Source organism: Carcharodon carcharias, chromosome 18, assembly GCF_017639515.1.
Source record: "Carcharodon carcharias isolate sCarCar2 chromosome 18, sCarCar2.pri, whole genome shotgun sequence".
Lineage (NCBI taxonomy): Eukaryota > Metazoa > Chordata > Chondrichthyes > Lamniformes > Lamnidae > Carcharodon > Carcharodon carcharias.
The window spans coordinates 98972040-98999855 of NC_054484.1; the positions used below are offsets into that span (position 1 = coordinate 98972040).

General features: G+C 42.6%; 2 protein-coding genes and 1 long non-coding RNA gene across 16 annotated transcripts in view; 2 read left to right on the top strand and 1 right to left on the bottom strand.

The window, feature by feature from the left end:
- Positions 1 to 248, bottom strand: part of LOC121290549 (integrator complex subunit 6-like) — a 111387-nt gene extending 111139 nt beyond the window's left edge. For all 13 annotated transcript variants that reach the window (XR_005945828.1, XR_005945831.1, XR_005945829.1 and 10 more), the window contains exon 1: positions 109 to 248. Coding sequence is in view for 4 of the 13 variants with exons in the window: in XM_041211068.1 (XP_041067002.1) it covers positions 109 to 219 (111 nt within the window). In the remaining 9 variants the exon portion in view is untranslated. The remainder of the gene's footprint in view (positions 1 to 108) is intronic.
- Positions 119 to 7668, top strand: LOC121290552. The gene is made up of 3 exons (XR_005945839.1): positions 119 to 147; positions 3511 to 3572; positions 6852 to 7668. It is a non-coding gene; the product is annotated as an uncharacterized LOC121290552 (long non-coding RNA).
- Positions 7669 to 9422: 1754 nt separating this feature from the next.
- Positions 9423 to 27816, top strand: part of wdfy2 (WD repeat and FYVE domain containing 2) — a 41765-nt gene continuing 23371 nt past the window's right edge. The window contains exons 1-3 of one of the 2 annotated variants that reach the window (XM_041211423.1): positions 9425 to 9632; positions 15189 to 15256; positions 20393 to 20466. In XM_041211423.1, the coding sequence (XP_041067357.1) occupies positions 9496 to 9632; positions 15189 to 15256; positions 20393 to 20466 (279 nt within the window). In that variant the 5' untranslated portion in view covers positions 9425 to 9495. Of the gene's footprint in view, positions 9633 to 15188; positions 15257 to 20392; positions 20467 to 27816 lie in introns of both variants that reach the window. The other variant, XM_041211424.1, reaches the window with a different exon arrangement.

The following is a 27816-nucleotide window of genomic DNA, read 5'->3' on the forward strand; positions in this document are numbered from 1 at the left end:
GAGGGTGGGGGAGAGAGAGAGAGACAAGTTAGGATCTCATTCGGCGTTAGCGCGGGGCCTGAGGCCTAGCTTCCCCCCCCCCCCCCCCCCAGTCCCTTTTCTTTTTACCTTCATGAAGGTCTCAACCGCGCCTTTGGCTATGTCCAGGTAGGTGGTGCCCAAGTGGGTGCGCTGGCTCATGGAGGCGGACGTGTCTATGAGGAAAAGTAAGATGGGCATGGTGAGGGGGTGAGGGGTTTAGGGTGAGGTGGGGGGGGTGAGGTGGGGGTGAGGGGTTTAGGGTGAGGTGGGGGGGGGTGAGGTGGGGGTGAGGGGTTTAGGGTGAGGTGGGGGAGGGGGCGGGTGGTCAGTCAGTCCGGCCGGGGGTGGTGGGTTAAGTGTATTGTGATCAAACTCGAAGCCGAGGAGGCGGCCTCGGAGTTTGTGGGGTTAACTCTGCTCGACTCTCCAGTCCAGCGGGTACTTCTCGCTCCAACTTTCTGTAGGGGGGGGGGGGGGTTGGATAGTTGGGTGGGGGGGGGGGTGGTGAGGGTCTCTCTTGTGTCTGTCTGTTACTCCCTCCCTCCCTTTTTCTTTACCCCCCCCTCCCCAACTCCGTGAACTCTGGAGCTCTTGTCTCTTCTCTTCCCCCCCCCCACCCCACCGCCCTGAACTCCAACCCCGTGCCTGTCCCTCTCTTAAATGCCGCTCCGCACAACTTTGCTTCTCCTTTTAACTCCCCCTCCCCCCTCCCCCCGCCACCCGCCACCGCGTCATGTGAAGCGCTCCCTCCGCCCACCGCTCGCGCTGATTGGTTGGCGGCCTGCCCTTCATTTGTATGTTATGCCCCGCCCCTCCGGCCGGGCGCCGCGCCAGACGCCCCCCCCCCCCCCCCACCTTTCCTCAAAACGCTGCACATGCCCGCGCCGGGCTCGGTGTGAGCGCGCCTCGCCGTCCGCCTGCGCATGCGCGGCCTTTTTCAAAGCCGAATTCCCGTTCCAATCTTTGCACATGCGCAGTGCGCGAAGGACGATTCCAGTGCCATGAGTCAGAGGAATGCCACATAGATACTTGTCAAAAAATAACAAAAGCAAAAATAAACACTGCTGCAGGGGCTGGACACCTCAGAAAATGTTTGAAACACCCTCCAAGTCCAGCTGCCATCTCTGAAGGGAGAACCAGAGTTAATGTTGGAGAAAATAAACATTTGGTGCTTGCATGCCTTTCACAAACAGGATGAACCAAAGTGCTTTACAAGCAATTAAGGACTTACTTTGATCTGTTGCCACATGGGAAATCGGGCAGCCAATTAGTGCACAGCAAGCTCCCACAAACTGCAACGTGTTCATGACCAGATAGTCTGTTTTCTGTGTTGATGGAAGGGTAAAGATTGGCCGACTTCGAGGATAACTCCCCTTCAAAATAGAGTCATGGGATCTTTTACATCCACTGTTTCAATGAAGCTCTTTCAATGAGGCACTTTATATCCTTTCAGACTCAAGACTGAGTTCAGACAATTTCAGATCATAGCCTGTGTCTCCATTTTTTTGGACAGCAGCTGTTTATAACGGAAACAATTCAGTAATCCCCATTTGCATTTCTTCTAGACTCCTTGTTTCTTTGCTTGTCCGTTACTACTACCTTTTGCCCTGTCCCATCATCCCTTTTAACATTTAATTTCTCTTGCCTTCCACCCTTTAAGAGACCATTTCTTTTCTTTGCCTCTGCACTTCTTAAATATTTTTTAACATTGTTAACATTTTTCTTTCTGATTTGATTCGAATGAAGAATACAAATTTGCAAGTCTTTCCTCATATTTGTATTTCCTCATATCCAATGAGATTCTAGAGAATATTTGTTGTGTGTTCTCTCTCCAAAGTTTCTGAGATCTTAATGCAGTTTTATATGGGTTAATCATTACCACCTGGAAACTTTATTCTCTATATTTTTGTAATGAATCCTAAAATTCCACCACCATGAGTGACAGCTTGAACTGGGGCATGAATAACATGAACAGCTTAATTAGCTCTGTTTCTCTCTTTGAAGATGCTGCCAGATCATCCATTTCCAGCATTGCATACTTTTATTTCAGCTCTGTCAAATAAGCCTTTCCTTAGTTATTTTACTTAATTTTATGATTTGCCACCCTTTGTTTTATAGATTGACCACGATGATCCACGAGCCAGAGTTTCTGCATTGATCTTAAACTGGGATGAACCCAAATCTCAATATGAGCAAATAGGCTCTTAAATCCTGATAAATCCAGCAAATACTGACTGTGTGGGAGAGTTCAAATCAAAATTTATTGATTTATGGATTATGCCAGTGATAAAGATGCTATTGTGTTCAGCTCAAGAGCTCAAACTTCCCTTATATAACATATAAGAACTGGTAAAAATAATGTTCCCTGTAGACTCCTCAGATATTGGAAATAGCCTGCTTCTTCCTACCCTGCCCCATCATTTTATAATTTTAAATACATATATCATTTCATAATTTGTTCGAATGAAGAATACAATTTGCAAGTCTTTCCTCATATTTGTATTTCCTCATATCCAATGAGATTCTAGAGAATATTTGTTGTGTGTTCTCTCTCCAAAGTTTCTGAGATCTTAATGCAGTTTTATATGGGTTAATCATTACCACTTGGAAACTTTATTCTCTATATTTTTGTAATGAATCCTAAAATTCCACCACCATGAGTGACAGCTTGAACTGGGGCATGAATAACATGAACAGCTTAACTCTGTTCTCTGACTCTGAATCAGTGGATATATAGTGTGAGCCCCACCACACTCAGCTTCAGCTAGTGGAGACCAGAGCCCAAGCTATGAACACTGGGTTGACATCATGCATGCTATGAAAAACTGTTCCCATTGGCAGAAGGGCCAAGAACCAGAGGACACCAATTTAAGGTGAATGGCAAAAGAACCAACAGTGACATGAGAAAAACCTTTTTCATGCAGTGAGTGGTTAGGATCTGGGCTGCACTACCTGAGAGTCTGGTGGAGGCACATTCAATTATGGCTTTCTAAAGGGAATTGGAGAAACATCTGAAGAGGAAAAATGTGCAGGACTTCAGGAAAAGAGCAGGGGATTGGGACTAGCTGAGTTGCTCTTGCAGAGAGCCTACACGGTCAATGTGCCGAATGGCTTCCTTCTGTGCTGTAACCATGCTATGATTCAATGAAGTGTAGACTAAACTATTCTCTAAATACCGGGTAGACCTCCAGCAGAAAAGAATTTGTTTCAAATTCCACTCCACTCAGCCCCAACAAGTAGAGACCAGAGCACAAGTTCTGAGCACTAGGGTAGGTTGACATCCAGTGGAGGCAATTGCATGCTATGGGTGTGGTACCTCTTCTCCCCAACATCATAAAGAGTACATAGGATTATCTAGCACAGCACAGAAACAGGCCATTTGGCCCAATCAGTCCATGCTGGTGTTTATGCTCTACTCAAACTTCCTTCCATTTTTTTTCTCATCTGAATTTACTGTCGTAACCATCTATTTATTCCCTTTTCCTGTAGATGCATCTGTATTATTCAGTTCAAACACTCCCTGTGAGTTCCACATTCTTCTCATTCTTTGGGTAAGGAAGTTTCTTCTAAATTTCCAACTGGGTTTCTTGGTGACTATCTTATATTGATGGTCTCTAGTTATGTTCTTCCCCACAGGAGGAAACGTTCTCTCTGTATCCACTCCATCAAAACCTTTCATCGTTTTAAAGACCTTCCTTTTTTAAGAGGGTAGAGATCCAGCATTTCAATCCTTTCCTGATATATATTTCTGTTCATTCCTAGTATCAGCCTTGTTAATCTTCTCTGCACCCTCTCCAGTGCCTCTATATTATTTTTTAATATGGTGACTGGAAGTGCACGCAATACTCTAACCAAGTGGCCTAACCAAGGTTCTATACAGGTTTAATATAACTTCCTATTTTGCAATTCTATACCTCTAGAAATAAAACCTAGTGTTTGCTTTGCTTTTTTATAGCACAACTTTTCATGATTGATGTATTTGTACTTCCAGATCCCAATGTTCCTCTACCCTACCTAGACTCCCAAGTAACAAGTGACTCTTGTTCTTCCAACCAAAATGTACTACCTCACATTTAACTGAGATGAAATTCATTTGCCAATTATTTGCCCATTCTGCAAGTTTATTCATTTCCTCCCATAATTAGCTGCAGCCCTCCACAGTACTGACTAACTGCCCGCCCCACACCCCCACCCCAATTGTGTTTTTGATTCTAAAGTCCAAATCGTTAATGTAAATTGTGAACAGCGGTGGTCCCAGCACTGATCCTTGTGGAACATGACTTCCCACCTTCTCCCACTCTGAATAAGAACCCCTTTACTCCCACTCTCAACCTTCTGTCATGAAGGCAGCGAGCAATTCATTCTGCCACTTGTCGCCTGACTCTACATTCTCTGACCTTATTCATTAGTCTATTATGGGGCACCTTATCAAAGGCCTTTTGAAAATCCAGATAAATTACACGTACTGCACTATCATTGTCTACTCTCTGTCACCTCATCAAAAACTTCAATAAGGTTGGTCAAGCAATATTTGCCTCTTGAAAGCCATACTATTCATTATTATATTTCTAATTTACATATGAACATACAAAATAGGAGCAGAAGCAGGCCATCCGGCCCCTCTAAATTTTTACATGTTCTTCTATTCTCTCCTTTAGTAAGGATTCCATTATTTCCCCTACTGACATTAAGCTGACTGGTAGTTGGGGCTCTTTAAGCTTGGTTACAGTACTTGAAGATAAAAACTATGAGAAAGGCAAATGAAACCACCTTCACTCCTCTTCTTTAGCAAGTGGCCAAAGTAGCTTATCAGCGAGACTTAGTTATGACCTGCCTCAGAGCAGAACACAATAGTAAATGGTCCAAATTAACTGTGGTGAAGTAGAGGAAACAGTATCAGAATGAACATGGGTAGGGAAGACTATATCCCAGTAAAGTTGGGGGTACAGTGTATCTGCAAACGTGGTTCATTAAGGTAGTATGCCTTTGCAAACTGCTTATCAAGAGTGTATTAAGAATGCAAGGTTTTATTAGGTGGTTATGTTTTAAACTGTTACTTTAATTAAAAGTAAAATGGAATAATGAAAATAGAGCATGTGACCTGCAACTAGCTCCGCCCAACGATAATCCTTTGTACCTGGTTACCATGGGAACAGTGAACCCAGGTCAAGTCAATTGAAATCCATGCACCAGGGTTAACACCTAAGAACAAAGGACGGAACAGCTAACATTGTCGTAGGTTGACTTACAGACTCTCAGGCAGTCTGATTTAAAAAAAACCTGGATAGAGATAGAGATTTCCAAAGAGAGAGAGCCACAGAAAGCAGTTGCTGTGGTCAGCAGAGGGGAAAAGACTGTTCCTCCTCTCGTAGCTACCAGACAGAATGTGGGTTGGAGGACGTTCTCTGGTAGAAGAAGGAACCCTTGGAAATTAAAAACGCTGGAAAAGACATCCTGGTGTGGCTTGGGGAAGGAATCATCAGAGTGAGCCATGGTGCTGGAGGTCAGTTTGGGATTTCTCAGAAGACTGAGGGAAAGGACCTTCAGTTACCAGACGTTTCAACCCAGCAGAACAGGGAGGAAGCTGGGAGTAATTTTGGATTGTTTCTTATAAAGACTACAATTGTGCGGAGACCGTGCTGTTTTATATAAAAGTGGCATAGGGTTTTTGAGTTAAAATGCTAATAAAGGATGTCTTTTTTGTAGTTTAGTGTATTAGCTGTTTTTTTTAACTCATTTGACTGGGCAAACATTTATAGTTTGATGTTGAAGTTAACAATCCATTCAATAGCTTCAGATGACGCAGTGTGAATGGTTGTGATGCTATCAGGAATGGATCTCTCAGGGCAGAAGTTCAGTATGTGGGAAATGGTTTGACTTGGATGGCGACAATCACACTTGGAGCTGTTCCTCATGGTCCACTTGTTCCTCATGTTTCACATCTTCCCTGGCCTATCCTCAAGTGGTTGAGAGTTGTCCAAATTTTCCATGGAAGGTTGAAATTTGGGACTTCACCACTTGGGTCAGTTAACAGATTATGGTTGGTGATCGCAGACAACCAGGAGGTGCATCATCAACAGGTGGGGCCGTCATCACTTTGTATGGTGTGGATTATTTGCCTCCTTAGTAATGTTTAGTTAATGTAGATTTATTTTGTTTGTTATGGTAGAAGTCTTAAAACGTAAAATCTTGTCATGCGATTTCTTTAAGTTGGTCACTGGGAATTCAAATCTTTTAAAAACGTTATTGGCTTCTAGGGGATCGTAACAAATTGGGGGCTTTTGCAGGATACAAATACTTAGACAGGGAGACAAATGCACTGGAATTTGTCAGGGCTTAAACAAACAATAATTCACAGTTACTTTTGCTGTATTCATTTAACAGTTGGCATGGGTACATCTATTGTTCAGGCATTTTGGAGCAGGAGGACTTGTCTGTGAATGCCTTGCAACAATTAACAAAGGTTAATTTGAAGATGGTGGCAGGGAAATTGGAAATAGATTTAAAAGTAGGGGATAAAGAGGCAGAAATTGTTGAAGTACTGGCTCAACACCTGAACCTTAAGGAGGAAAATGGTGGACCCAATAGGACTCAGGCTGAGTTGGCTAGAATTTATTTACAAATGTAGCAACAAAAAACAAAACTATTTTAAGAAAACTACTTTCTAAATTAAACATGTTTTGAAAAGATGATTAATGGTTACCGCTTCGAACCAGGGATTTGGGGACCTAAGCTTAGAGGAGTTGCAAAGAATACAACAGCACTACTCAGTGGTTGGAGCCTGCAACTGTACCACCATTACTATAATATTGTCCTATCACTTTATGCAGGATGAAGTGGTTTGCTCGATTGGCACCTTATCTACTAGCTTAAACATTCACTTCCTCCAAAACCAGCTTACAGTGGCTGTAATGTGTGCTATCTACAGGATAATTGTCAAATTCGCCAAGGCTTCTTTAGCAGGACTTCCCAAATCCACAATCTGAATCACCTAGAAGGACAAGAACAACAGATACATGAAAGCATCATCACCTCCACGTTTTCCTCTAAGCCACGTACCAGCCAGACTTGGACATGTAATCGCTTCATTGTTTCTGCGTTAAAATCCTGGAACTTTTTACCTAATAGCACTGTAGGGATATTTCCACCACATGGACTGCAGTGGTTGAAGAAGTAGAGCCATCACCACCTTCGCCCTGGAGATGGGTAGCAAATACTGGCCTTTCTAGCAGCATCCACATGCTGAGAATTAATTAGAAATAATTATATACCTTTTAATAAAAATGTAACCAAGAATCACGACAGTATGAATTAGGTTTTTTAGACAGATATTGTGTATTGTATAATAGAGTTTTAATAATATGCCATTTGATCACCCATCAAAAATGTTATCATTCAGCTTTCTCTTTTCTGGGGAAAAGATGCCCAGCCTGTGCAATCTTTCTTGGTTTTTATAACCTCTCAGTTCTGGTATCATACGTATGAATTTTTTTGCACCTTCTGTAATGTGCTGTATCCTTCTTATAATATGAAAACTAGAACTGTGCATGGCACTCCAAGTATATCCTAACCAAGCTTCTGTACAATTTTAACATAACTTTCCTGTTTTTCAATTCCGGCCTCTAGCAATAAATCCCAATACTTTGCTTGCTTTTTAATGGCCTTATTCGCCTGAGTCAATATTTCTCATGATTTTTTTTCTGTTGGTACTCCCAGATCATTTTGTTCTTCAACCCTATTTGGACTGTTATTATCCAAGCAGTATGTGGCCTCCTTATTCTTCCTACAAAAGTCTAGCCCCTCATGCTTAATTATATTGCAATTTATTTGCTAATTATATGACAATTGTGCAAGATGATTAATGTCTTCTTGTATGTTGTTGCAATCTTCCTCCAGATTAACTTCAGATTTGGTTGCATGTGCAAATTTAGAAGTTGCACTTCTGAGTCCCAAGTGAAATTCATCATTGTAATTGTTATAAAGACAATTTCCATTATATATGTGAATGAAGTTTGCCATTCCCCTGGAGACCCTAGGAATTAAACATTAACCTCCAAAGCACTGCTACAAGTAACCATGCAGGGATAAAAATCATAATTGAAAAATATGTTTTTTCTTAACCTTTTCATTGATTGCTTTTTGTTTATAAAGTATTGGTGATGGGAAAAAGGTTGTTTGGCTGACACCAGGAAGCACCCAATTGGGGTAGAAAGGCAAAACACCATGATGCTAGACTTGTCAGGTGGTAATGATGCTTGCGTGGGGCATGTTGGTTGGAGGAGGTAAGTCAGGTGAAACCTCCAGGTAAACATGTAGTCAGGGTTGGCAACACCAGTGTGTACATGGTTTGTAAAAATTGCTAATAGGCTATAATTTTTTTTATAGATAGAATGTGCATGGAAACACAAAATTTTATTTGTTACTTGTCAAACATCTGTGACAATACACACTGTGAGTAAAAACCAGATGTAATCTTTAGGTGATGTGGGGTTGTAGAGAGCGGGGATAATTTGGACAAGGTGAATAGAGGTAATTAATTCCACATTTTAAACCATATTGTTCCAGTCAAGTTCCTCGATCCACAAACGTAAATGTAAACTTGTGGCACTGTAATGACAGTCTCCTGCTACATGCAATGCCACAGCATGACAAGTTTACAGACCGTTTTTATTACAAATGTGGACATTAGAATTTTGAATGATAAAGCTGAAAGGGAGTGTGTGCAAACATGCGATTAGACTCCATATTAAAAGGTATGCAGGTGGACATATGGAATGATGTTTATTCTTCAAAATGAAATATATCATAATTAGTTGAGTGCTGGGGTGTGGACAGAGTAGAGAGAGAGAGAAACTGTTCCCGCAGATCGTGAACCAGAGCACAGTTTTAAAGTGTTTTGCAAAAAAAAAAGCAAACGTGAGGTGAGAAAATATTTTTTCCACAGTGAGTAGTTAGGGTTTGGAATGCACTGCCTGGAAGTGTGGTGGAGGCGGGTTCAATGAGGCATTCAAGAGGGCATTGAATGATTGTTAAAATAGAAACAATGTGCAGGGTTACGGACAAAAGGCAGGAGATTGGCACTGAGTTAAAATGCTCAGAGAGCTGATGCGGGCACGATGGGCCGAATGGCCTCCTTCTACACCGTGACACTTCTGTGATTCCGGGAGGAATATCACGCAAAACTGATACAGGCAGAAAATCCATTTACATTCGTGGAGATGTGTTTAAAATCGATATCGACATCAAAATAGCTAAATCCTAAAACCACTGTAAGTTACTTCATTCATTCCAACACACAGATTCCACCAGGAGGCTTTAATCATCCCGTTCCTTCACTTCCGGCGGAAGCATTTCACTGCTGCACAGGCCGGACGGGTTTTGGAGCTGCACGGCGGCAGTGGTTTCCGGAGTTGCGCGGCGGTGGCTGCGCCGTGGTTGGAGTGACGCAGGGCTTGGGCGGCGCGGTTCATCACCATGGCGGCGGAGAGCAACCCCAAGGCTCTCACACGGAGACCCGTCCTGCTCAGCAAGATCGAGGGCTCCCAGGATGTAGTGAACATGGCGGCCATCATCCCCAAAGAGGATGGAGTGATCAGTGTCAGTGAGGACAGGTCCGTACGGGGACAGGGAGGGAAGTAACGGGAGGGCACAGGGATGGAGGACCGGGGAGAGGGGAGGTGGAGGGGAGGAGGGTGGATGGAGACGAGAGGTATGGGGGAGAGAGGGCGGGGGGTTCGAGTAGGGGAGGGGAGGTGGGAGGGGAGAGGGTTCGAGTAGGGGAGGTGGGAGGGGAGAGGGTTCGAGTAGGGGAGGTGGGAGGGGAGAGGGTTCAAGTAGGGGAGGTGGGAGGGGAGAGGGTTCGAGTAGGGGAGGTGGGAGGGGAGAGGGTTCGAGTAGGGGAGGTGGGAGGGGAGAGGGTTCGAGTAGGGGAGGTGGGAGGGGAGATGGTTCGAGTAAGAGAGGTGGGAGGGGAGATGGTTTGAGTAAGGGAGGTGGAAGGGGAGAGGGTTCGAGTAGGGGAGGTGGGGGGGAGAGGGTTCGAGTAGGGGAGGTGGGAGGGGAGAGGGTTCGAGTAGGGGAGGTGGGAGGGGAGAGGGTTCGAGTAGGGGAGGTGGGAGGGGAGAGGGTTCGAGTAGGGGAGGTGGGAGGGGAGAGGGTTCGAGTAGGGGAGGTGGGAGGGGAGAGGGTTCGAGTAGGGGAGGTGGGAGGGGAGAGGGTTCGAGTAGGGGAGGTGGGAGGGGAGAGGGTTCGAGTAGGGGAGGTGGGAGGGGAGAGGGTTCGAGTAGGGGAGGTGGGAGGGGAGAGGGTTTGTGAAGGGGAGGTGGGAGGGGAGGGTTTCTGAGAATGGGAGGTGAGGGGAGGGGGTCCAAGGAGGGGAGGGGAGGGGGTCCAAGGAAGGGAGGTGGGAAAGGAAGGGAGGGGGTCCAAGGTGGGAGGGGAGGGGGTCCGAGGTGGGAGGGGAGGTGGTCCGAGGAGGGGAGGTGGGAGGGGAGGGAGTCTGAGGAGGGGGCGGAGGGTGGATGGAGATGGAAGGTATGGGGTGAGAGGGCAAGGGGTCTGAGAAGGGGAGCTGGGAGGGGGCTTGAGAAGGGAGTAGTGGTAGCGGGGAGCAGGTCTGAGAATGGAGGAGGGGGAGGGGGTCCGAGAAGGGAGGGTGCAAAAAGGGGAGAGGGATCCAAGAAGGGAAAGGGGGGAATCTAGAAGGGGGAAGGAATCTGAGAAAGGGTGAGGGGTTCTGAGAAGAAATGGGGGAGTGACCCTGAGAGGGCAGAGGGGAGGTGACCCAAGAAGGGAGTGGCAGGGTGCAGAAAGTACGGGGCCTGAGAAGGGTGGGGTGAGAAGGGAGTGGGTCCGAGAAGGGAAGCAGGGGACCGGTGGAGGCGAGCACAAAGGGACAAGGTGGGGTGAGGGGCCACGGCGCGTGCTCGAGGAGAAATCGGGTGGAGGCAGGAATGCGTGCATGAGAGGAGAAGGGGCAGTGGCGGGGGCGCGCACATGTGAAGGGAGTAGGGGAAGGGCAGTGTTCAGGGGGACACGCGTGAGGGGGGATGCGATGGGGGCTGCACACACAAGGGGAGTGGTTGGGGAGGGGGTGTGCGCCCAAAGGGAGAATGGGGGGGCGGATGGGTGTGAGGGGAGGGGTTGGGGTGTGTGAGGGGAGGGGTTGGGGTGTGTGAGGGGAGGGGTTGGGGTGTGTGAGGGGAGGGGTTGGGGTGTGTGAGGGGAGGGGGTGGGGTGTGTGAGGGGAGGGGGTGTAGGAGCGAGGGAAGGGAGTGGGGGAAGCGAAGGGAGTGTGTGAGGGTTTGTGTGGGGAGGGGTTGAGGCCGGGAGGGGTTTGAGGGCATGCGGTGAGGGGGTGGGGTTTCTGAGGGGAGATGGTGGTTGTGAGGGGAGAAGTTGTGGGTTGTGAGGGATGAACGGGAAGGTATGTGATGGTGGGGAGAGGGGGGTGAGGGGAGAGTGAGTTGGGGGGGGGGTGTGGTTGGCTTGAAGGGAGGGGCGTGGGCGCTGAGAAGGTGATGGGTTGGTCTATTGAGGACCAATAGATTTGGCCAAATGTACATTTATCCGCATTCAGCTTGGTTACCCAGTAACCACTCTCGATTGATATGAAATGAAGGGCTAAAGATGAAGCATTTTCATGGGAAGCTGAAAATTTCTCCAATAATCATCACTTGTTTTCAGCTAATGTTGGGTTCTCAGACGTGGGTAGCCAAGTGGGAGGAAGTTGTCGATGCTTCTGTAAAATGTGTTTTCCAGTCATGACCTATTAAGATCACTCATCGTTTCTAAAACCTTAATAGTTAAAATGCCAGCTGGAAGAAGGTCACTAATGTTTTTTCTAATGTTATTCTGTTGTCTTCATCCATTCTTGAAAGGATTTTTTTTGTGATTCATGCACTAGGATACCCAGATCCTTCTGAATCTCACAGCTCTGCAATCTCTCACCATTTAGATAATTAGTTTTTTTATTCTTCCTGCCAAAATGAATGGTTTCACATTTGCCCACATTATACTTCCATTTGCCAGATCTTTGCCCACTCACTTAACCTATTTATGTCACTTTGTAGCCTCCTTACATCCTCTTCACCATTTACTTTCCTACCTATCTTTGTCTCATCAGCAAATTTAGCAGCCGTGCCTTCAGTTCCTTCATCCAAGTCATTGATTATAGGGTTAGTCCTCTATGGCGGGAGGATTTTATGGGCACCCACAATCCATGTGACGGGTGAGGGCTCCCAAACCCACCAGATGTGAGTATCCAGTTTGGATGTCACCCCAGAATTCAGAACTGGAGCTCCAGTATCCACTTGGCTGGATTGTCTGGAGTGGGATTTGAACCCAGCGTCCTCTGACTGAGAGACTGGAATGCTATGACTAAGTCAAAGACTCATTCTGGCAGTGAGATAACAAAATTGCTATCCCATTTGGGTAGGGAGATTCCAGTAAAGCTGCAGCAATGCTAAAAATCTAAGAAGAAATTCCCTTTAAATCAGTAAGATAGAACTGAATAATTTCTACTTTTACTGCTTTTTACATCGAAAGTTCCAAAGGCTGATAAAATGCTGATTTCCTGTCTATTGCATATGAAACGACTGACTGTGTTTTTAGAATCTTACAGCATAGAAAACCTTTTAGCCCGATGTGACTGTGCCAGCTCTTTGAAAGAGCTATCCAGTTAGTCCCACTGCCCTGTTCTTCCCCATAGCTGTGAAAGTTTCTCCTTTTCTTTCATTTATCCAATTCCTTATTAAAAGTTACTATGGAACCTAATTCCACCTCCCTTTCAAGCAATGAATTTTTAAAAAACGGCAGTCTTATTCGAGCTGTTGCAGTGTTTCTGGATTGTCTTGTCGAGTGAAAAGTGCCTTTGCTAACCTAGGCAGCTGACAGTATTGGGACCATTGAACCTTGGAGCAGAGTGCAGGAAGTAAACCTCTGACAGCCTGTTGAAGCATTTGTGAAGCTGGTACTCAAGAAAGGCATTGTTTGGGATTGTAGCCCTCAATGAAACATTGAACATGTAAACCAAGGCTATAAAGATTGAAAAAGGGAGTCAGTTAGCTATTTACCAATTTTTTATAAAAGTTGAAATCAGTGTTAGTGAAACCACATGACCTCTTCTATGTAAACTGATGAGCTATACAGAGAGACAGACCTAGAATTCAGATTCAGTTTGATAAGACTTGTATTTATTGACACTTGCTAGATGTTTTGGAGATACAGTAATTTTAATCCCCACCTGTACTTGTTGCTGTTAGGGCAATGATAGCTACAGAAACACTATCTGCTTCATACTAACCAGATTAACGAACTGTCATTCACATGCTTCAGAGATTTCAAACTCAAATGACTGCAATTTACTTTTAAATAGACTTTTTATTTCAGTCCCATATTGCACTTTTAGCTAAATGCATTAGTAGGACAGGATGTTCACTTTTCAGGGGCACTGGTATTTTTGGACTAAGGGAAACTCACACCCATGTTAGCAGATCTGTGGTTCAATGAATTAAGTTAGTTCCTCTTTCCAGAACTCTGCGAAACAAAGCCTGGATAATCAATCTCAGTCCTTGGGGTTCTGTCAGACACACTGAATTTACAATGTTTGTGTGTGGGTTTAAAATTAAACTGTTGGAGATGATTTTTAGTCATTTGCTCTCATTCAGTTGTCAAAGAGTCCGAGCACCTGCAATTCTTTTATTTTTCATCCCCCAATTCTCTCTTAAATTGTTGATTCTTGTGGTGAAGTCCCATAGCTTTGCTCTAAGCCTAATTTTGTAACCATTTAAAAATCAAATATTCAAAGTGGAACTGTGTGCAGTGGCATGGAATGGTGGAATGTAGATTCACTCTCCATCTTGGTGAAGATGCTGACTGTAGTTATATTCTGTGAGGTGTTACTAAACAAAGAGAGGGAATGCCATCTCTATGTTTCTGTCCTGCGCCTCTTGCAGTCGGGTCAGAGTGATGTTAGTGATGGTCTCTCACTTGTTGGATGACAAGTTTGATGCAATGACAAGGGAAGAATGGTGATACGTGTCCAAGTCAGGATGGTATGTGACTTGGAAGTGATAGCATTGGCTGTCTTTGTCCTTTTAGCTGGTGGAGGTCATGGGTTTGGGAAGTGCTACGGAAGAAGCCTCAATGAGTTACTGCAGTGCACTGTGTAGATAGTACAAATTGCAGGCATGGTAAGCTGGTGGCTGGGATGCTGATCAAGTGGACTGCTTCCTTTGTCTGATTGGTCCTCATTGCCTTGCTGTTACTCTTGGCAAAGACTCTTGATTCAAGCTCATTTTCTGCAGGAGGCATCTGGAAATGTGTCAGTGGATGTGCCCTGTTACTCACTGTTATATTTGCATTACAGCAGATATACCTAGGAGCATATTGCTGATTTGAAGTTTTCATATTTTTAACAAAAATAAGAAAATATTTGGTATCAAATGCCCCCATTACAATCCACTAATATCATGTAATCATTGTAGCCTTGATGGTATGCAAATGAAGTCTTTGTGCGACATTTTGTGTAGCTTTTAATTGGTATTTGGCTAGCTCAAACAGGATAGCAGCTATTTTCAACTGGTTTCCTATTTCCTTGTGTTGATCCAGATCTTTTATCCAGGTGTTGGAATTGTAAATTAACAATGATTCTGTAAGCAGGTTAAGGGAAGCAGATTTAAAGTTTAAATCTGTGGAGATGACCCATGGGCACGTTCCAGAATTCATGGCAAAGGAAATGCCATTGTGAATGCGGCCTTTACAGTTGCAGCATTGTTTGAGGCTCAGACCATTTGGTGGTGAAATCCAAACTTGAGAGATCTCAAATTTGTGAACCTGTTTTTTTTTCTCTCTGCTCCTCTGCCATTGTGAAAGTGTTGACTTTTACTGTGAGTTGGATATGTGGGAGCATAATGCCTTCTGGTACCATGCCCATGTGTCCATTATTCATGAGCCTTGATTTTGAGCGTTGGCAGATCACCATACGTCCTAAACAGGACCTTGTGATGTACTGTTTTTGATTGTGTATGCATAAAAATCAGAGGTAAGCCCAATGTAAATAAGTGTTTTGAGAATTAAAACACTGTAGCAGTTCAGCTATTTGTTCTTGTGTACTGAATGAGTGTGTGAAGAAAAATCAAAGTAATGCTCATTTTTTTTCTTTCCAGAACAATACGTGTGTGGATTAAGAGAGACAGTGGTCAATACTGGCCAAGCGTTTACCACTCAATGACATGTAAGTACATAAAAAGAAGAATGCGTCTGGAAATACACAGCCTGAGTGTTAACCGCTATGAAATAAGGATTAAAAGAATACATCTGGGAAAGCTCAGAAAATCCTATTTGTGAGTTTTCTTTTTGGAAGTAACAGATCCTAATATCAAAATTGAATTATCAACTTGCCTCAAGTGTTTTTAAAGTAAAAGTTGACCTGGCTTTCTGAACATCTGTAGCTGTTATTCTGCTCTTGCCTTAACATTTGTTTCAATCCTCTGGTGGAACATGGAGACAAATTAATATACCTCTGACTATCCAAAGCCCTAAGACAACATTAGATTTGTTAAAAATATAAACTAACAGCAGTAGGTTGTAATATTTTTGATCATGAGGGCTGCCTGATACTAAAAACAAGCTCACAAACATAACTTGCATGAGCTTCTTGGAAAATGTTCCTCGAGGATCACGCTGCTAAAATGTAGGCAGTCTAATGCTTGGCACTATTTCTTGACCAAGAAAACAATCAGGTGCCCTGCTCCTTGACTTCCAACAATATGTTTCTTCAACCGTTTACTGGAAAACGTTGCAAAAGTAGCTTAGATTGACTCAAGCTCCATTTTGCTCTTCCCCTACCTCAACGACACTACTCCTGCAACTCTTATATATTCATTTCCTTCATAAGAAATGTCTCCTCCTTTTGTAACCTTGCCAATCTGTCCCCAGCTCCTGCCTACTCGATTTCTGATTTCTGCTCCTCAGTCAATGCTCATTGACCCTTAATAGGTGTTGTTATTTCTTGCTTTAAAACTGCCATCATCATCCCCACCTCAAAAATCATAATCACTTGCAAATTATAAAAGTGTAAAGCACAGAAGGAGGCCATTCTGTCAGTGTCTACTCTCTGAAATAGCTAACCAATTAGCTCCACTTCCCTATCACCCCTCTTTCCCCCCTCCTATCAATCCATTAGAGCCTTTTTTGCCCTCATAGGTTTAGGCAGTGTTGGAGAGAGTGAAGTCCTGTGGAGATTAAAGTATAAATTAAAGGGGAACTATTGACCTGTGCCTGTATTGTGAGAAAATCACCTGGTTACGTCTAAAAAGATGTAGGAATTGCTGACTGTGGAGGTACAGAGAATTATCAGCTGTACCATGTTACCTCTGGATACAATATAGTACTATAGCTGAGAGGATGAATAATTTATTTCCCCTTGGTATCCCTGAGGTGCAAATTATTCTGTCTGACCATGATAAACAACTTATTCACAAAAAGGAGCACTGAACAGCGAGGTGCTGTGATGGATTTAACCTTCAGTATTTCTCGACTTTGGCTGTTGCCTGCTTTACCCTTCCTCCTTGTATTAGCAGGACTGAGCGCTCTTATTTGCAGCATAAATTCTAAACCAAAAGGAAGAATGGGAAATTAAAACGAGTGATCAGTCTTTGCTTGTAGTGTAGACTGAGCATGAAATATGATATTGTTAACTGATCAAACATATTCCTGGGCTCCTTCAGTGTGGCCTTCCAGACACCAGATTGAGAGTTGGATTGGAGCCATAGAGTTTAGTTTCAGGCCAATTCATTTGTTTTATTTTTTAGCTCTTTGTTTTTGTTGCAGATTAACTTTCCTTATGGCAGTGTGGGGGTTGTTGTGGTCATGCATTGCTCCAATGTACTCTGCAGTGGATAGTATGCAAGTTCAGGATAGTGAATTTTCTGTTCAACTCCCCATCTTCAGACCTGTTGGGGAGAGATGCAGAGTAAGGACAAGACAAAGTTGCACTGGAAAAGTTGTGAAGGAAAGCCAGGGTTCTTGCTTGTAACTGCTGCCCAGTGACATGCTGAAAAATGGGCATGTCAATGATTTTGGGTGAACACAGATCTCTTAGTTTTAACCCACCCAATTTCAAGTCGTATGCTGACATGTCAAGGAGTGCTGCCTTGATGAAATAATGAGCGGGGAGAGGCAGGTATTTGGTACCCACGTTTATTGTACTTGAGTAGAAATCACAACCCTCGTGGAAGGAGAAAAATGCAACTTGTGGCCTGGTCATTTGCTTATCAGATGTAGAGTACAAGCTTCACAGTTGGTTACTTGCATTTTGAATTTATATTAAAACATTTGTATAATAAGTAGAGTAGCCTTGTAAAAAGTAGTTAATTAGGTTAAATGGAAAATATATTTTGTGCAATACATTGTATTGGCTGTCATCATTGATCAAACTTTGGAGCAGCAAATGAAATAGTTTATAAAAGTTCACTGTTTCAGACTGAAGCTTGGTAAGTGAAATATGCATCTGAGACTCTCGGGTGCCAGTTTGAATACTTGTCCAGGTAATTTCCACGTTGTGATACTTGTGTTGAAGCTCAGATTTCCTTGTGTAATTTGGTACTTGGCCTAGTTTGGGATTTTCAACTTGTGAACTTTACATTGCGGTTGTTATACAAACACTGATATACAGCTAATAGAATCATACATTAGACGAGGCGATTTGGCTCATCGTGCCTGTGGTGGCTCTTTGAAGAGCTACCAAATTAGTTCCATTTCCCAGTCTCTTTCTCCATTGCATTGAAGATTCTCCTTTTAAAATATGTATCCAGTTCCCTTTTGCAATTGAATCTGTTTCCACTACCTTTTCAGACAATGCATTCGAAATCATCATAACTTGCTTTTTTTTTAAAAAAGTCCCATCTTTCCTTTGGCTTTTTATTAAAGTTACTGAGCATCATAATAGATAAAAATTGGAATGGCCTTAGTATCGTAGGATCTTAAGCTGTAGAATGAAAATCCTGCTGCTCTATTGCCTTTGAAGAGTGCAGCATTAGCTTCTAGAGAGACTGAGGTTTTACTTTTTTTCCAGCTGAGCCAAAGATAGGGTTTTAGATGTACAAAAAAGTGATTCAGACAAGACAAAACAACTTCAATTGATATTCCATAACCGTCCTTTCAAAATTGTAGAAATGGTTCTAAATGTAAACATCTGAACATATTGCATCAATGTTATTGTGCAATTACAATGTGCAGTTTAACTTGCAGTTACTCATTGATAATCAATTCCTGCAACCATGAATTCCTGCTTTTTTTTAGCGATCAGTGGTACCTTGAGGGAAGTAATTTGTTAGTTGTTGGATTACGCTAGGAATGTTTTATTCAGTGATGTTCCAATGTATATTTGATCATTACATTATGTGTCCTTTATTTGAGTGGAGGGGGGAGAAAAATTGGCAAAGGTTGCTACTTCTGATTCCTGTGGAATTGCCTCCACCCCCTTTGCCAGAGATCCAGATGTGAGCGTTTTAGACAGTAACAGAATTGTGCCCACTGGTGATGAACCCTTTTGATTGAACAGGTCATGGACACTTGCTCTGGTGAAGACTGCTTGTTTGGGTCAGGTGTTGCTGTTGTCTGGAACAACCTCCTCAAAAGGAATAACCAGAGTATGAGAGGAGAAATGTCAAGGGAAGAGTTCGTGGGGGGAAATGTGCATGTCATGTCACCAAGTACTTCTGTTCTTTTTGTGACAGACTGAATCAGAAAAGCAGCTCCATATTAGGTGGGCCACTGATTATAATGTAGAAAATAATATGATTCAATGCACACTAAAGCCTGATTTGTGTCAGCTAAGAGTGCTGTACAGTGTGGTGCCTAAGTATGAGTGTGACCTACAGTCAGTGGGCTGTGAAGGAAAAAGAATGGAAGAAAATGAGAAGGAAAGAATTGAGTGAAATGCTCTGCTTCTATACTTAACTGAAAAAGCATGGTTAATTTTCTTCTCACAATGGGAACTTGCATTATGAAGTTGGAAACGTTGAGTGTTACATATTATTTAGTGAAGGTCATGCACAAGCTCTGCTGACCTGTTTAACATTGCTGGTGTGTTAATTGATGAAAAAAATGATCTCCTCTGCTTTTCTTTGCCCAATAAAATGCAAACCTTTGTGCATTCAAAGACTACAGTTTTTATAATGGCTGACTGTGTCTCTGGGCATTGCACCAGCTGAAATTTGTACGATTACTAATGCTCATCTCTAATAATATGAGACCAATCTTTCCAAGTGGCTGCAGTAATACCCCAGAGTCAAATTTGCCTATTTTATGCTACCTTTTGGTGTTGTCCTTCTACCAACAATTCCTGATGGCAGCAGTGCAGTCTGAAACCAGCCTGTTGGGTGGAATCCAAGGTTCAGATTTCTTGCAAGAGTTGTCAGTTTAAGGAATGGCTTACTGTACTCTTAGAGGCTTCAGGTAGGCTCACAATGGTAAAAAATAGATGCCTTGTTTTTTTTTAAGGGTCAAATTTCTGTTTGGCTGGTTAAAAAGCAATCAAAAGGTTTCATGAACTAAAATCAGCACATCTATTCTACCACTTGGAACACTGGTGAGAGTGAAAGTGTTGATAAGTCTAAGCTGAGCTGTTTTTGTCTCTCGTGATGTGGGATTCTATATCTTTGATATTTTGTTTTTCCAGAAGAGGCTCAAGGTGCTCTATGACCACTTCTGTTTCTATATCTCAAACAACAATTGGTGAGTGTACTGTACACTCAAGTTCTGAAAAATTGTCAATGCACCTTCACTGCCACTAAAATTGCAGTCATGTTTTGGTTATGTAAGTTCCTGTGCTACATATACCCAGCTCTTAAGCAGTCGCTGCACAGATGCCAAGATTTGAGGTTTTAAGCCTCAGGTCGGGGTCTATATGCAGAGACATTTCCGCTTTTGTACTTGCATTACAACATGCTTGAAATGTCTTTGCAGGTGGAGGAATGTGATCTGTGGATCTTTGAAGTCTTGTGTGCAATTGTGTCCCCCAGTGTTAAAATTGTAGGAATTTGCAACTAGCCTAGAGTGAGGAGTCAGTTAACTGTTTGACGTTGCAAAGAACTCAGTGCAGTTATCGTGTCACATTATGCATGTTAACCTTTGGGAGAAGGGGAATTGCATGCACACTTTAATTTAAAAATTATTGCAATATCCAATTTTGTTTCAAGTAGTACATCTCAATGGAAAATTTATAGCATTTTTATTGAATACTATGGAGCAATATTGTATTGAAAAGTAGACAAGTTTAAAATATGAATTAAAACATTAATTTTGACAGGTCATCATGAATATTTTGAACATATCTAGCATTACAGTGAGAATTTTCCTTTTACAGCTTCATGTTCATGCATGTCCTTCAATCCAGAAACAAGGAGGCTCTCAGTAGGACTGGACAACGGTACAGTCTCCGTGAGTACCTGACTATAAACTGGAGGAAGTTCGTGTAAATGGCTGTCAACAAGTGTTTCCCCTACCTTTGGTGTGTCTAACATCTTTTATAAGTGACATCGTCTTCCTTGTTCACTTAACGCCCATGTAGAAATACTCTTGGACAACAGCCAACTCTCTTGGGGCAAGCAGTTGGAGGTTGTTACAGACAAAGTCGGAGCAATAGGAGAATGTCTCTTCTTGGACGGTCCAGTGCCCTTCCCCAGCTTGATATTTACCTTTATTGATGGATACCACTATTGCATCAGTGCCATTTAATGGCACAGGAGGGATTGTTGAAGAAGGATGCTTGAAATAGTCTGAACTGAAATCTGCTTTCCCCTGCTGCGATAGTGGCACAATTTATTCCTTGGCACAATCAAGAGAGGTATTGTGCAGTGAAGTTCACAAGCCATTTTAGCTGAGGGTTTCAGGGTTTTCCCATTGGGTAGAAAAATTCAAGGTTTTATATTTGCTGTGTTGCACTCAATAAACCTAGGATTTGAATGCCTTCATTCTAAACGTAATATTAAGACTGTCATTTTGCTACATTGCTGCTCAAGAAAGTTGGACATTTGATGTACCTGAAAGATGCAGATGTCTGCACTGGGAGACTCACAGGGAAGAAGATACCTTTTGGTTCACTATAGGTGGAGTGAAATACCAGTGCAAAGGTTAGCCTGACAGCTGCCAGAATTTTCCCCATATGCTTCACAGCAGAAGAAATCTACACATAGTATTGGAGCAGTAGCAAGTTGCTGAAACATTTCGCAATATTGTTAGGAGTCAGGGCACAGGAGGATGCATTTTCAGAGAGGTGGGCCACAGTCCAATATCCAAAAGCCGAGACAGAGTCCTGCATGGTGAGGAATTGTAGCCATTTGGCAGAGACTGAGGGTTCTAATGTTGCCAAGAAGAGACTACGCACCTGATTGTGGAAGGATTCAGAGACAGGAAAGTACAAGGGACACTCTCTTGTATGATGCAACCTATAAGTAAGGGGCTCTGGCATTGTTGATTTAATAACAGTTAAAGGAGGGCCTCAGTAAATATTAAATTCTTGAAAGCAAATCAGCTGCAGGGCTAAAGCCCATCTGAGGGAGGAGGCTCGTGCAGCAGAAATTTGGAGACATTTATGCAGAAACCTCTCTATGTGCACTGCCTGGCAAAGTGCCAAGTAGACTGTGAAGATCAGACACTTGAAATTTTTGAAGATACGATAAAGGTAGTAAATGGCAGAGGTTCTAGAGCAGTCAGATAGTGGCTGAAGTGCTGCAGAGGATAGGGAATGAGAAGTAGGTCAATGTTGGAAGAATGGAGAATACAGAGTGAATATATCAGTGCACTTAGACACATCAAGGAACAAAGCATAATTTCTGCTGCATTTGTTAATGTTAACTTCCTAAATCTTAAATTTGGTGAGGTGGTGGTGGGGGAAGATGACAGTGTAGTGCTAATGCTCTGGGGACCTGGGCACCTCAGGTATCCCACCTCAGCAGCTGGTGATTTTTTTAAAAATTTGTTCATGGGATGTGGGCGTCACTGGCTAGGCCAGCATTTATTGCCTATCCCCTGTTCAGAGGGTATTTAAGAGTTAACCACATTGCTGTGCGTCTGGGATCGCATGTAGGCCAGACCAGGTAAGGACAGCAGATTTCCTTCCCTAAAAGAAGGAAATCTGAATTCCATTAATAAGTCTGGAATTGAAAGCTAGTCTCAGTAATGGTGACCATGAAACTATCTTTGATTTTTGTAGAAAAACCCATCTAGTTCACTAATGTCTTTTAAGGAAAGAAATCTGCCATCTCTACTTAGTCTGGCATGCATGTGACTTCAAACCCAGAGCAATGTGCCTGCCTCTGAGCTGTCCCCTTCAAAGGCCTAGCAAGCCATTCAACTCAAGGGCAATTAGGGATGGGTAACACATGCTGGCCTCACCAGTGATGGCTACATCCCATGAAAGAATAAAAAATATTTTTTTTAAATCCAGGACACGTCTCGTATAGATTGGATATGGCTATCTGAATGAAAATGTAGGTAAAAGTAGCAGCTTTTTTGTTGATCTTGGATAAACAAGAAGAGTGGAAATTGTCTCTTCAGCACTAAGTGATTTGCTAAATGATTCCCTTGCCTGGATGTAAAAGCTATTTATTTTAAGCCATTGCTTGCACTCTGGCATTCATCCAGCAGACTTTAGAAATTGCATGTTTTCAGTAACAATTTCTTCCAGACTGGTTGACCCTTTATGGAATCAGTAGTTCTGGTTGAAAGATTTGGCAGTGCATCAGAAGTCAAACTATGTATTTTGGAAACACACTTGCGCAGACTCATAACAGTTCCATTTGTTACTTGGAAATCTTTAAAAGGGGGCAGATATGTAAGCACATCATCTGTTGTGCATGTTATACATGCACCCGGAATTCACATTGGAAGTTAATTTTGGTTTGAACCTGTTTGTTTTGGAGCTTGTTTAGGGCCAGAAATGAATTTACTGGTGTGGCACTATTGCATTAATTTAATTTTTTTTCTGGCAGAATTTTACATTAGGGACCAGAGAGTCCCTAATCATCATCCTAAATAACAGAAGTGTGCTGAATCAGGGAAACTAACTTGGAAGAGTGGTGTGAAGGAGCTGCATTTAGCAGGGTTGCAATGATAGTTGTTGTTGCAGCTCCCATACTGTCTTTTATCTCTGCTGCTGTTAAACCTACATTCTTACACTGAGCACAGAAATCTGCCAAAGCAATTCACTTGTTATCGGTACCCACTTCAACCAAAACAAGTGAATAACCGAATCAAAGAAAATGTCCGGTTACTGTCCCACCTTATCCCAGATAGCTCCCTATAACGTGTAAGTGGTGGTAACCAATTGCCGCTACCATAGGCATCAGTTATAAAGGTACTTCTGAAAGAATCTAGGAAAAGGATGGCAGAGGCACTATTGCACATTTAATAGTGTATTGTAAAAAGGTGGAGTGTTAGAAGGGAGATGGAACATGTCAAGGTAACTAGATCAGTCAGCTTAACATCAGCAGAAGAATACAAAATGGAATCCCGATTGAAAGAAAATAGAAAAATATCTACAAACCAAAAAAAAAAATGAATTGTTAACATGGATTTCAAAAGGAAATCCAAAACAAAAACAGAATTACCTGGAAAAACTCAGCAGGTCTGGCAGCATTGGCGGAGAAGAAAAGAGTTGACGTTTCGAGTCCTCGTGACCCTTCAACTCTTTTCTTCTCCGCCAATGCTGCCAGACCTGCTGAGTTTTTCCAGGTAATTCTGTTTTTGTTTTGGATTTCCAGCATCCGCAGTTTTTTGTTTTTATTTCAAAAGGGAATGTCTTGCTTGATCAACCACATTGAATTCTTTGAAGAGGTAATAGAGAAGATAGACAAAGGTAATGTCCTAGATGTGATGTCAAGAGTTTCAAAAGGCCTTTAATAAGATACCATATATTAGGCAAATGAATAAGGTCAGAGCATGCAGAGTCAGGGGACCAGGAGCAGAATGGAAAGCTGGCTGGCTGCAAGACAAAGTCGGTTCTTGATGAATTGGGACCAATTCCGGGGAAGATGGGACCTGTACAAGCTGGACAGTTGCAGCCCAGCAGCACTGGGACCAATATCCTCTCGGGGTATTCACTAGTACTGTGGGGGAGAATTTAAACTCGAGTGACAGGGCGATGGGAACCTGAGCAGGGAGACACGAAAGGGAAACAAAGACAGGAATGAAAGACAGAAAAGCCGAAAGCAAAAGTGGAAGGCAGAGGAAACGAGGACTAGCAGCAAATAGGGCCTTAGTACAAAAAGATTGCGTAAATGTTAAAAAGACAAGCCTAAAGGCACTGTATCTGAATGCATGGAGCACTCACAATAAGGTAGACGAATTAACTGCTTAAATAGATGTTAATGGGCATGATATGATTGCGATTATGGAGACATGGCTGCAGGGTGACCAAGGCTGGGAACTGAATATCCAAAGGTACTCTATATTTAGGAAGGACAAATAAAAAGGAAAAAGAGGTGGAGTGGCGTTGTTAATTAAAGATAAAATTCAGTGCAATAGTGAGAAAGGATATTGGCTCAGAAAATGTAGATGTAGAATCAGTCTCGATGGAGCTAAGAAGCAACAAGGGGTGGAAAATATTAGTGGGAGTTGTCTGTAGGCCTTCAAACAGTAGTGATAAGGTAGGAGACAGCATTAAACAGGAAATTAGAGATGCATGTAATGAGGGTGCTGCAATGATCATGGGTGACTTTAATCTACAAATAGATTGGGGAAATCAAATTAGCAATAATTAGCAATGAATCCCTGGACTGCATACAAGATGTTTTTTTAGACCAGTACGTCGAGGAACCAACTAGGGAACAGGCTATCCTAGATTTGGTTATGTGCATTGAGGGGGTTTAATTAATAATCTTGTGTGTGGTCCTTTCGGGAACAGTGACCATAACATGATAGAATTCTTCATTAGGATGGAAAGTGAAGTAGTCTGATCTGAAACTAGGGTCCTAAATCTTAACCAAGGAAAGTACGAAGGTATGAGGCATGAGTTGGCTAAGATAGATTGAGGGACTTCATTAAAAGGCATGACGGCGGATAGAAAATGGCTAATATTTAAGGAACAAATGTATGCAACAGTTATACATTTCTTTCTGGTGCAAAAACACAACAGGAAGAATGGCTCAACCATGGCTAACAAAAAAAGTTAAGGATAGTATTAGATCCAAAGAGGAGTCGTATAAAATTGCTTGAAAAAGTAGCAAGCCTGAGGATTGGGAGCAGTTTAGAATTCAGCAAAGAAGGACCAAGAGATTTATTAAGAGGGGAAAAATAAAAAAGAGTATGAGAGTAAATTTGCAAGGAACATAAAAGTGGACTATAAAAGCTTCAATAAGTATGTAAAAAGGGAAAGATTAGTGAAGATTAATGTACGTTTCTTACAATCTGAAACGGGAGAAGTTATAATAGAGAACAAGGAAATGGTAGAGCAATTAAACAACTACTTTAGCTCTGTCTTCATGGAGGAAGGCACAAATAACTTGCCAGAAATGCCAGGGAGCAAAGGGTCTAATTAGAAGGAGGAATTGAAGGAAATTAGTATTGCTAAAAAAAATAGTACTGGGGAAATTAATGGGACTGAAAGCCGATAAATCCCCAGGGCCTGATAACCTACATCCCAGGGCACTAAAAGAGGTGGTGATGAAATAGTAGATATGTTGGTTGTCATCTGCTAAAATTCTGTGGATCCTGGAATAGTCCTGGCAGATTAGAGGGTGGCAAATGTAGCCCCACTATTTAAAAAAGGAGGGAGGGATAAAACAGGGGATTAAGGACTGGTTGGCCTAACATCAGTAGTAGGAGAAATGCTAGAGTCTAATATAAAGGATATGATAACAGGACACTTAGAAAATATCAACGTGGTTAGACAATGTCATCATGATTTACGAAAGGAAAATCATGTTTGACAAACGTACTGGAGTTCTTTGAGGATATAACTAGCAGAATAGATAAGGGAGAACTAGTGGATGTGGTGTATTTGGATTTTCGGAAAGCTTTTGATAAAGCCCCACATAAGAGTTTAGTGTGCAAAATTAAAGCACATGGGATTGGGGGTAATTTATTGGCATGGATTTAGAATTAGTTAGCAGACAGGAAACAGAGTAGGAATAACTGGATCTTTTTCAGAATGGCAGGTGGTGACCAGTAGGGTACTGTAGGGATCACTGCTTGGGCCCCAGCTATTCACAATGATTTGGATAAGGGAACCAATGTAATATTTCCAAGTTTGCTGATGGCACGAAACTTGGTGCAAATGTGAGCAGTGAGGAGGGTGTTAAGAGACTTCAAGGCACTTTGGACAGTATGAGTGAGTGGGCAAATACATGGCAGATGCAATATAATGTGGATAAGTGTGAAGTTATCCACTTTGCTGGGAAAAACAATGGCAGAGTATTGGTTAAATGGTGATAGATTGGGAAATGTTGCCGTGCAAAGGGACCTGGCTGTCCTTGTACACCAATCACTGAAAGCAAACATGCAGGTTCAGCAATCATTTAAGAAGGCAAGTGGTATGCTGGCCTTCATTGCAAGAGGACTCAAGTACAGGCGCAAGGATGTCTTATTGCAGCTGTGCAGGGCCTTGGTGAGACCATGCCTGGAGTGTTGTGTGCAGTTTTGGTCTCCTTGCCTAAGAAAGCAGATATTTGCCGTAGATGGAATGCAGCGAAGGTTCACCAGACTGATTCCTGGGATAGCAGAATTGTCATATGAGGAGAGACTGGGTCAAGTAGGCCTGTATTCACTGGAGTTAAGAATGAGAGGGGATTTCATTGAAATATATAAAATTCCGATGGGGCTGGACAGACTGGATGCAGGGATGATGTTTCCTCTGGCTGGAGTGGGAGAGGGGTTTCGAGAACAAAGGGTCACAGTCTCAGGATAAGGGATAGGCCATTTAGGACTGGGATGAGGAGAAACTTCTTCACTCAGAGGGTGGTGAACCTGTGGAATTCTCTACAACAGAGGGCTGCGGAGGCCAAGTCACTGAATATATTTAAGAAGGAAATAGATTTCTAGACTCTAAAGGCATCAAGGGGTATGGGGAGAGAGTGGGAGTATGGCGTTAAGATAGGACCAACCATGATCATATTGAATGGTGAAGCAGGCTCGAAGGGCCGAATGATCTACTCCTATTTCCTATGTTTCTAGGGCTAAAGGATAGCTATTTAGAAGGTGGGCACTACAAGGATCTGCTGGGAAGACTCTTTGGAATTAATACAATTTCTAAATTTGCAGACAACACAAAATTGAGAGGTATGATCAACACTAAGGAAGACTGAAACAAATTGCAAGAAGTCATGAACAAATTTGCAGAATGGGCATATAATTGGCATATTAATTTCAGCATAAGTGTGAGCTATGTCATTTTGGTAAGAAATATAAGGTCACATCATACTTAGAAAATAAGAATTGTAATAGAATAGAAGAGCAAAGGGACCTGTGAGTACAAATACACAATTTCTAAAAATTGTGATGCAGATCAATAAGATCATAACACAAGAAACCAAGCACTAGGATCCAACCACCAAGATCTAGTTCTGGGGACTAGATTTAAAAATAAGGCAAGTTATGCTAAATGCATATTGAACCTTGGTTAGACCACACTTGGAGTACTGTGTGCAGTCCTGCTCACTGTATTCGTCAGATGATATAGATTAGAGAGAGTGCAAAAAAGCTTCACAAAAATTGAGGTTATGCCTATCATGAAAGGGTGAATGGGCTGGGTGAAAAGAGGAAAATTAGAGGTCATCAATAAGATTTTAACTG